We start from the raw sequence: 11,004 nt of genomic DNA, 5'->3' as shown, positions 1-11,004 counted from the left end.
TACATGGGCATATTTATATTTTTTATGGCTCTCAAGTCTAGTAATTGCAGCTCCTTGCTCGGCTTCACTTGTCAGATGTAAAGACATCAGAATTGGATTTCAGATGGTGTAACTGTAATAGGCACACCTTATTTATGGAGTGGATTATCACTAAACTTTACAAATGTGGGAAAGGTCATTTCAGTTGTAAATATGAACCAGTTACCTTAGCACAACAATAAAGATGTTTTGGAAATTATTATAATTACTTTGCTCTGTTAATAGGCTTGCTTGTCACCAGTGCTTATTATTTTCAATAGCCATCTTATTTTTTCTTCCTACAGTAAGGAATCTCCAAAGTTACACCACAAAACTGAAATTGAGTTGAGAAAGACAAACAAAAGCCAGTGTATTCAACTAATTATCTCTCAGGGAGTAAGCATTGAGAGCTGGTTTTAAATTTGGTTTCTTTGCTTAATAGTGATTTCCCGGTTGTCTGTTAAACATTCCCATGCTTTGGTTGTGATCAGTCAACTTAGGAGACCTCTTAATTCAGACTCTCTCCTTGGTTTTCAAGATGAGGAACCAGTTAAAATTGCTTCCTCTTCATGACCTTGAATGTATTTAGCACCTGTGATTCCAAAGTTGTACATGATTGTTCACAGCCCCTCTGTCCTTTTAAGCTGTATGTTGTTGAGGCCTAGACAGTAAAAGGCTGTTTTTTGTAGAATTGGGGCCAATATACAAATCCGTCACACGTTCTGCTGCTTGGGAAGTAAGAATCTGAGTAAACGGAATTGCTCAGTTGTGTCCAACTCTGTACGACCCCATGAACTGTAACCTGCCATGTTCCTCTACCCAAGGAATTTCCCAGTCAAGAATACTGGAGTGGGTTTCCATTTCCTACTCCAGCGGGGATCTTCCTGACCCAGGGAAGAATCAGTATCTCCTGCTTTGGCGGGCAGATTCTTTACCACTGAGCCACCTGGGGGATTGAAAGACTGAGACCCATCACCAGGAAAGGACAGTAAAACCCAGAGGATGTGGCAGACCTGGCCACCTCCTTCCTCGTCCTACTTTCTCTTGAAAGAGTCAGTAAAGAACTGTATTCGATTAATAACTGATGCAAAGAGCTGACTCATTGGAAAAGACCCTGATGCTTGGAAAGATTGAGGACAGAAGGAGAAAGGGGCAACAGAGAATGAGATGGTTGGATGGCATCACCAACTCAATGGACATGAGTTTGAGCAAACTCTGGGAGATGGTGAAGGACAGGGAAGCTTGGCAGGCTGCAGTCCGTGGGGTCGCAGAGTTAGACACAACTGAGTGACTATAAACAAGAAGAAGTCATTAAAAAACAAAATCCTATCATCTCTTCCCTTCCTTTCCTATGGATTACTGCAATCATTTTCTTTCTGCTTTTGCCGCAGTCTTTTATTTTAGAGTCACAGGCTCCCTGCTTAAAATCTCTGTTCACTGCCCCACTCAATACTTACAGTTCGTCTTTACTAAGTTCTGCATAGCCCTGCCCATTCACCTTCCAGAATCTACTTTTGTGATGCCACTCCCCATCTCACTACCTTTTTCTCATTTCTCTGTTACCAAAGGATGAAGGTCAGACTCATTCGCCTCAACCATGTTGCTCCAGCCAGCCTTTCAGCCTCCCCCGCACTTATCCCCAAGGGAGTCGGTGCTACTGCTAGCAGGTCTCATCGCTGTCCAGGCCACGAGCATTCCTGACTCTGTGACTTCCACGCAGTAGCCTGTTCCTCTCTCTCAGCGCATCCAGATCCTTCCCGTTCTGCCCCCAGAATGATCTGCCTTTGGAGGGTGTTCATCACAGTTTCCACAAGCCGCTTAGAATTGCTAGTTTTCCTAAAGTGAGAGAAGGTCTTTGGATTGTAAGCTTCACAAGGGAAGGACTTTGTGTTTCTGTGCATCTCTTCATAGTACCTGATACAATGTCTGAAATGTTAAAACCAATAAAGTTTTTGTGGAGTGAAACAGAAGCTCATTGATAACATCACCAGTGGCACACATTAAAAGAGGTGCCTGTTGCTGCTTGATGTTGTCGACTGTGTGTCTGTGTTCTTGAGTCACAGGAAAGAATCACTTAAAGCTTTTGTTCATGTTGTTCAGTTGCTCGGTCTTCTTCGACTCTTTGCAACCCAATAGGCTGCAGCACGCCAGGCTTCCCTGTCCACTCTCTTCCAGAGTTTGCTCAAACTCATGCCGTTGAGTCGGTGATGCCATCCAACCATCTAATCCTCTGTCGCCCTCTTCTGCCCTCAGTCTTTCCCAGCATCACGGTCTTTTGCCCATAGAAGCAGAAACATCCAGGCCTTCCCCAAGGCTTACCAGCTGGTGGGGAGAGGTCTCCGTCCCCCTGTGCCCAAAGCTGGTTCCATGCATGTCACAAATGCTGCAATGTAATGTGCAGAACTCAAGATTCCAGCACCTTTAAAGGGTATCACCAAGGAGCCCCTGCGGATACCTCCAGATCTGGCCACTGTTCCTTTGCAGGTGTGTTTGTGTGTCTGTGCTCATTGCTTTTCCCCCCATGGCATTTTTGATATCTTGTTCAGGAATCTTCAGATGAACTGGCAGTTTGGAACATACGATTTAGACTTTATCAAGGAAAACCAGAACATGACTAGCAGAAATCACTGAATTGGTTTGTAACACATATTGCTGCTTGGATAGAGAATTGTGTGATAAAACCAGTAGTATGGGAGGCCATGGTGTGGTGAGAAAGCACAATCTTAAGCAATTGATGGACCAGGGTTCAAGTTCTCCTGGTGTTGACTGTGTGACCCCGAGCGAGTCATTTATCTTCTCTAAACCTCAGCTTCCTCATCTGTAAGATACGATAGTTGAGAGGCTGAGGGGAGCTCATACCACAGGGTTCATACTGTTCCTGTCATATAGTAGGTGTTCAAGAAATGTTCATTTGCTAACATTATTGCTCTATTAAGTGAGTATACAACTGTGCATGCTCAGTTGCTAAGTCATGTCCAACTCTTTGCAACCTCATGGACTGTATCCCACTGGGCTCCTCTGTCCATGGATTTCCCAGGCAAGACTACTGGAGTGGGTTGTCATTTTCTCCTTCAGAGGATCTTCCAACCAAGGGACCAAAACTGTGTCTCCTGCATTTGTAGGCAGATTTTTTTTTACCACTGAGTCACCTGGGAAGCCCAGTTGGACCAAATAATCACTGAAGTTCCCTCCTAATTAAAAAAAGTTGCTCCATAAAACAGCTATTGAATATCTGCACTGCACCCACCCCTGTGCTATGAGAATAAAAATACCTCCTAACCCCTAACTTCCAGTTACTCTGGTTGTCAGTAACAGTAACTTACATTTTATATCTCTTTGTAGTTATCTCTCTTAATTTTTTAAAGATTTTTTGAACTTTTTATTTTTTATTTTTTTATTTTTTTTATTGAATTTGTTACAATATTGCTTCTGCTTTATGTTTTGGCTTTTTGGTATGAGGCATGTGGGATATAAGCTCCCTGAACAGGAATCAAATCCACACCTCCTGCCTTGGAAGGCAAAGTCCTAACCGCTGGACTTCTAGGGAAGTCCCCTATAGCTCTTACTTTTAACCCTTACAGGAACCCTGTGAAGCAGGTGGTCTCATTCTTCAACTGGTGGGAGAGCTGAGACCCACGAGAGCAGAGCCCCATGCTGGCTGCGGCTGCTGCTACTGCTAAATCGCTTCAGTCGTGTCCGACTCTGTGCGACCCCATAGACGGCAGCCGACCAGGCTCCGCTGTCCCTGAGATTCTCCAGGCAAGAACACTGGAGTGGGTTGCCATTGCCTTCTCCAATGCGTGAAAGTGAAAAATGAAACTGAAGTAACTCAGTCGTGTCCGACTCTTAGTGACCCCATGGACTGCAGCCCACCAGGCTCCTCCATCCATGAGATTTTCCAGGCGAGAGTACTGGAGTGGGGTGCCATTGCCTTCTCCCATGCTGGCAGGTGAATGCAATTCAGCAGAGGTTTGGTTTCATGTCCACGCCAGCTCACCACTGCATGGAGGACAGTGCTCCCTGGAGCCTCAGAATCACACTTTCCCAAGCCCAGGGTGGGAGGGGAGTGGGGGTCTCTGTTTACAACTCTGCTCATGCTCTTCCCATGTGCAGATCACACCTCTACCATGTAATCTTTCCTGTTCCCCCACCCCCACCCCCAAGCTAACCCTAAGGCAGGCCATATTACATGGTAGGTTAAGTAGTAAACTCACTTTGGCTTGAAAGAAAATGAATGCACCAGATAAAACACAGTTGTTTTGGGAGGTCATCAGAAAATTTTATATATAATAAGTGATAGTATAAATTGCAATACAACATTTCAATGTCAATAGCAAACCAGGCACCTTGCAAATGTTACATGTTGAAAGTCTTTAACTTTACAACTGTAGGTTAGATAAAGGGATGCAATTTATCAGACACGTTTCACATTTTTTTCCTATGAATCATTAAATATTTAAGCACCATAAAATTCAAGCATTTCACATGGATGTGGCAGCCAACCTTGGTGGTTGAAAATGCATTATGCAGAATCTCTGGCAGATAATAACAGTGGCAATTGCAGAGTACTGATCCTTAATGTCAATTGTTTTGTTCCCTGAAGAACTTCCTGATAATGACCCTGCAGGAAATGGTGACTTTTTTCACATGTGGTACAGTAACTTCGAGAATTGGAATAAAATAGCTTTCCCAAAGACATTAAGAATTGATCGGGTATAAATAATTCTAATCAGTAATTTATATGCCCTGTGAGAATCATCATGTTCTACTATGTAAAGGATTCCAAGAAATATGTTTTCATATGAAAGGGCTTGTTTTAAATCAGAGATGTGGCCATAATAAATGTACGAGGTCAGCTATGCACTGGACATATAATCTTAGAGTTAATTTTCAATGCAAGAGTAGGCGTTAAGCCCCATATTGTAAATGTGGGAAATGGGGGCCAGGGAGTCGGTGTAACACCCAGGGTGCTGCCGCTAGAAAGGGACAGCTGAACTGAAACCTAGGTTCAACCAACTTTAAGACCACATCTTTCCACTGTTCTTGCAGCCATACCCAGTAAAAGTAACAAGGATAAAATTAGGCTGGTGAGCAGACAAAAGAACAAATCCATGTAATTTCCTGAAACACAGAGAATGATTTGTTTTATTATAATCTCTAAGAGGCTCAAAATAAAACCCTTGATAAATCCAGTTTTAGTAAACCATTCTGTTACTCTTTTCCTCAGCACCAATAACATATACAGATTTTGTAGAGGGGATTTTATGCTAGGACACTCAACATCATGAGGGAACACAGCCTACAGCATGAGTTAAAACATATCACATTTCCACGAAGAGTCTTCTCTCATTGTCAAATCTCTCAAACATTATTTCTGAAATTTCAGTTTATGCAAAAGTATGCTATGTTTCAGGGGAGCCCCGGTGACTCAGGGGTAAAGAATCTGCCTGCCAATGCAAGAGACATGGGTTCAATTCCTGGGTCAGGAGGATCCCCTGGAGAAGGAATTGGCAACCCACTCCAGTATTCTTGCCTGGGAAATCCCATGGACAGAGGAGCCTGGCGGGCTTAGTCCACAGGGTCACAAAAGAGTTGGACGTGATTTAGCGACTAAACATAAACAAATAAGCTACATTTCAGGAGTGGGTGATGGTTAAAGTTTATCAGTCTGCTTTCTGTCAACAATTGTAAGATGAGATTGTGGGTGTGCAGATAGGTTGTCACATTAAAATCATTTGAAGTAAGAAATGGTTTGTACTTGTAACCGTTTTGTCAATGAGAATCGATACCCAGAGCTGAACATCTAATGTCTAATGATGCTTATGTGAATTGTCAGTGAAGAAAGACAATAACATGCTCAGCTCTATGTGAGCCCTGAGCATACAGCAATGAATGAAGCATGGTCCCTGCCCTCTGGGCTTACATTTTAACAAGAGAATGAAGGCAGCGGGATGATTCATTACAGGAGCTGTGGGGAAAGCATGAGAGAGTGAGCAAATCCCTGACTCGTACTGGGAGCAGCAGAACAGAGGCCAGGTCATCGTGGGGAAATGCACAGTCCTCCCTACCAGCTAATTCAGTCTAAAGATAAGTTGTTGTCTGCCAGGTAAACTTTCAGGGGTCGGGCAGGGACATTGCTGGTGGAAAGAGCAGAAGCAAAGAGAGAGAGGAACGTGCCTCTGTGATGAGCAAAGAGTTCCCACAGGCCCTTTCCCCCGTGGGAAGCCATCTCGACTTCGTGGGCAGTGGGGTCATTTGTCACTGTGGACAGTGACTGCAGCCATGAAATTAAAAGACACTTGCTCCTTGGAAGAAAAGCTATGACAAATCTTGACAGCGTATTAAAAAACAGAGACATCACTTTGCCGACAAAGGTCCATATAGTCAAAGCTATGGTTTTTCCAGTAGTCATGTATGGATGTGAGTTGGACCATAAAGAAGACTGAACACTGAAAAATTGATGCTTTCGAACTGTGGTGTTGCAGAAGACTCTTGAGAGTCCCTTGGACTGCAAGGAGATCCAACCAGTCAATCCTAAAGGAACTCAGTCCTGAGTATTCATTGGAAGGGCTGATGCTGAAGCTGAAGCTCCAATACTTTGGTCACCTGATGCAAAGAGCTGACTCATTGGAAAAGACCCTGATGCTGGGTAATACTGAGGGCAGGAGGAGAAGGGGATGACAGGATGAGATGGTTGGATGACATCACTGACTCAATGGACATGAGTTTCAGCCACCTTCGGGAGATAGTGAAGGACAGGGGAGCCTGGTGTGCTGCAGTCCATGGGGTCACAAAGAGTTGGGCACGACTGAGCAACTGAACAACAACAAAAGCCAAAGAATAACAAAATCAAGTTTGCGTCTTAGAGAAATGATGATGAGAATTTGAAACTGGAGGCAGCAGCTGGGAGATGTCTACTACACAAGCAGAGGTGAAGGACAAAGGCTATGTTAAGACAGGTACAGTGAGGTTGGAGAAGAAGGTAGCAATCCACAGGAAGTGGCAACTGAAATTGAGGTCTGGGGGAATCTGAGAGGGGAGGGATTATGGTGGATAGGCCTCCCTTCGCTGGCAGCATCGATGGGCTCCACTCATTGAGAATAAGAACCTGAAAGGAAACACCCTGACCCCCTGCTCATAGCAACTGTCTTTGGACAGTCCAGAAGCATTTCAACTAACTCACTGGGGGAGAGGGCTTGGGAGAAGGAGCTTTTGATAAGGATAATCACCAGTAAGGGATTAGGAGAAGAACTTTAAAGCTTTGTTCATTCTTCAGAGAGAAAGGAGAGAAGTACACTGATGGGTAACCAGATAGAGAAATTAATGGCCTAAAAAATAATGTGGTTTTCTAATGCAAGATAGTATTTTTTCCATCGTCTTGCTTTTTTGAGCATTGAAAATAATTTTTCAAAATCAGCAGGCAGCATTTGTACTGCATTTAGTGGGGGCTCTTGTGATACTGCTGCTGCAGCTGCTGCTGCTGCTGCTGCTACTGAGTCGCTTCAGTCGTGTCCAACTCTGTGTGACCCCATAGATGGCAGCCCACCAGGCTTCCCCGTCCCTGGGATTCTCCAGGCAAGAACACTGGAGTGGGCCGCCATTTCCTTCTCCAATGTGTGAAAGTGAAAAGTAAAAGTGAAGTTGCTCAGTTGTGTCCAACCCTTAGCGACCCCACAGACTGCAGCCTACCAGGCTTCTCCATCCATGGGATTTTCTAGGCAAGAGTACTGGAGTGGCTTGCCATTGCCTTCTCCAGGAGTGATACTAGTAGTTTGAAATCAGCCTTATACACTACCTTGGACTCACTGTGGAGGAACTTGTTCACTTAATTCAGGCTGTTTTTTTTTTTTTATTTATTTGGCCAGTTTAAGATAATATTCTAATACTAAAATGAAGGTGTTTAAAATAGCAAACAAGATATGTTTTCTTATGGTCCATCAATCACCCTTTTGTCTTCCCAGAAAATGTTCTCAGAACAGTTTCATGAATGAACGAGATGAATTTTTGGAAGGCTTGAATTTAGGTAATATATGAAAAAACTTCTGGAATCAGAAAATTGTAATTATAAATAAGGTTGAAATTGGCTTAAATTTCAGGCGTATGCAAATATTTAACATGCAATAGCAGAGTTTACAAAAATTAAAAAAGGATCAAATGAATTAGGAAATATTCTGGTACATCAAGATAATATTTCCTCTTAAAATGTACATTTTTATCTTTTTACCAGGAAGCAGCCTTAAAATAAATTGCCATCCCGGGGGCAGCCCAGAGCAAGATTCATTTGACATATATTCTGCATATAAGAGCACACTCCCAATCAATATTTGGCAAGAAAAGCATGTCTTATAAACAAAGTTTTAGTTATTATTAAGTGCATTGAAACTAAGCACTAAAATGAATGTCACTTTCTCATGGGAAATTTCTTTAGTTTTCTCTAAAATACCATTTTTTTAACATGAGAAAAGGAAATTTAATAAAAGTCTTTTCCAATGAGCCTTTTGATTTTTAGGATTAGATCACAGAATTCTAGCAAAATAGAAAACATATCCTTTTGCTAGACAGAAAACTACTCACTATAAAATGACATGACCTCTAAGCTGTTATTAAAAAAAAAAAAAGCCAAATATCAAACTGCTGCCTTGGTCTAATACTGATCTAGAATACAAGAATGTTTTTAGGATAGGAAAAACAGGATGCTCCTGTAAAAACCAATAACAGAACATAAGATTCAAGCTGTAGGTTGTCTTTGTTTCATTTAAAAGTGCCAGGTCTTTGGCAGGGGTGGGGGGTGATGATGACTTAAATGAATCTTCTTACCTTAGTTTAATTAAGTCGGCCCTTCATTTTCTCCCAAACGCATAATGATAGCTCTGTCAGTTCCCTGCATGAGATGCCATTATGTGGATGGAGGGAAAGTGTCCTTTGTGAGGTGGTGGGGTGGGTCTGTAGGCCTACCCAGGGGAGGGAAGGGGTCTGCTTTGTGTGAACGTGGCCCCATGTGGCTCCAGGCCCATTAACACACACACGCGTGCGGAAGACAAGTCGGACCCCGACTGAGCCAAAGCGATCTGTTTGGAAGTTCACTGCAGTGGGGAATCAATTTTTGTGAATCACAGCCTTAATATTCATTAATAGCTTTTAGGCTCTTAATCCCTTATTGAACATATTTTTGCCCCATAATTGCTACTTTTCCAAAGGGTTGCCAAAGTAGGCATTTCTATTCTCTGAGAAACACAGAAGGGGACATAATGTTTTATGTTCATCTGCGATGTGTTTTATGCTAATGTTTCATCTCTGGAATATAACAACCACGGTTCTTCATGGCATAATGATTCATTCTGCTTTGAAATGAACTGTTAAGGCTGACTGTGTCGGGTTTTTTTTTTTAATCTCCTTGGGTCATGGTTTTACAATTATTTAAAGTGCATGGAAAAATAGATTACAGAGGAAATCATTTGAAACGTAGGAAATCTCTACTTCCTAGTTCATTTGCTGGCCTATTTTTTTTCCTGTAGCATCCATCCAGAAGCCCACTGTATTATAGAGTAATTGACTTCAATTGTTTGAGTTGCTATTAACCAATGAATGAAGTTTCCAGTAATGTCATTTGTAATCTGGCCTTTATCGTCTATTTGCCTTCCCCTGAATTAGCATACTTTTAAACAAAGCCAGCTTTTCCAACTATCCTCAATGAAAGAAGAATATCTGGGTTTCGTCTAGATTGGTAGGTCCAAACAAATCCATATGTGTAGCATTTGCTTAATCTGTCCAGAACAGAGGAAGGAATTATATAGTTCTCTGGGAATAACCACATCGAAACAGAAGAGTCTAAGCAAAACCAGGAGTCTAAGATGAGCACCACTGAATCTCTTAGCACATCCTAGGATGTCTCAGCCTCCTGGCAAGTTTCTCTTGGTGACCTGATTGCGAAAGGTGGGGTCTTAGCTATGCTTCACACAGACCTGGCACCTGCTGATTTTCTGGCGTTGAGCATGGCTTTCTTTCAAGGTGTCCGGTAACGGTGCAGAGGAAAACTGCAAGTCAGGTCTTACCGTTGTCAGCCAGAAACTATACTTGTTGGCAAAAAAGTGGCAAGTTCCCTGCCGGCCTTGGCATTCCAGGAATGGTGCGGCTCTGAAATCCTCTAGGCAGCTGCCTGGGGACATGAGGGCCTGCCCGCCTCCTTGGTCCCCAGCACCTGTGTGCTACCCAGACAACAGGAGAGAATTAGGCCTCAGACATGCGCAGACAACCCCAGACCCAACCAGTGACACACTCAGGTCTGGGCCTGACTTTACATTTTCCCTAAAAATCATCCCAGGAAGGAGAGACTATGATCTGCTAAGGAAAGGTGGCTCAGTAGTGAAGAATCTGCTTGCAATGCCAGAGACGCGGGAGACACGCGTTCAATCCCTGGGTCGGGAAGATCCCCTGGAGGAGGAAATGGCAACCCACTCCAGTATTCTTGCCTAGAAAATCCCATGGACCAGGGTAGCCTGGCAGGCTACAGTCCATGGGGTCGCAAAGAGTCAGACACGACCGAGCAAAGAGGAAAGGATGGGTTTCCCTGGTGGCTCAGCGGTAAAGAACCTGCCTGCCATTGAGGAAGATGCTTGGGTCAGCAAGATCCCCTGGAGAAGGGAATGGCATCCTGCTCCAGTATTCTTGCCTGGGGAATCCCACAGACAGAGGAGCCTGGCAGGCTGCAGTCTATGGGGTCACAAAGAAATGGACAGGACACAGCGACTCCATACAGATGACAAAGGAGAGGGTACATGGGAAAGGAGATGGGTGCGCACACAAAAAGAAACCCCTTTCACTGAGGGCTGATGCAAATCCATCCTCTAAATTCTACCCAAGTAATACAAAAATTCATCCACAACATGCAGAAAACAGTGGCCTTGTGTCTCAACAGGCTATAGTTTCAGGTGGCCTTCATGACCCTCATGCCAAACTGTTGCCCATCGGCCCTGGATTCTCAAATCA

General features: G+C 43.5%; 1 protein-coding gene across 4 annotated transcripts in view; it reads right to left on the bottom strand.

Annotated features, from left to right (window-relative positions):
- Positions 1 to 4,280: 4,280 nt before the first annotated feature.
- The window catches only part of COL4A4 (collagen type IV alpha 4 chain), a 151,164-nt gene continuing 144,440 nt past the window's right edge, over positions 4,281 to 11,004 (bottom strand). For all 4 annotated transcript variants that reach the window (XM_055398533.2, XM_055398529.2, XM_055398532.2 and 1 more), the window contains one exon: positions 4,281 to 10,223. In XM_055398533.2, coding sequence (XP_055254508.2) covers positions 9,960 to 10,223 — 264 coding nt within the window. In that variant the 3' untranslated portion in view covers positions 4,281 to 9,959. The remainder of the gene's footprint in view (positions 10,224 to 11,004) is intronic.

This window comes from Moschus berezovskii, chromosome 2, assembly GCF_049115385.1.
Source record: "Moschus berezovskii isolate FMDL1 chromosome 2, NW_MosBer_1.0, whole genome shotgun sequence".
NCBI lineage: Eukaryota > Metazoa > Chordata > Mammalia > Artiodactyla > Moschidae > Moschus > Moschus berezovskii.
This window is presented reverse-complemented; position numbering and strand designations above follow the sequence as displayed.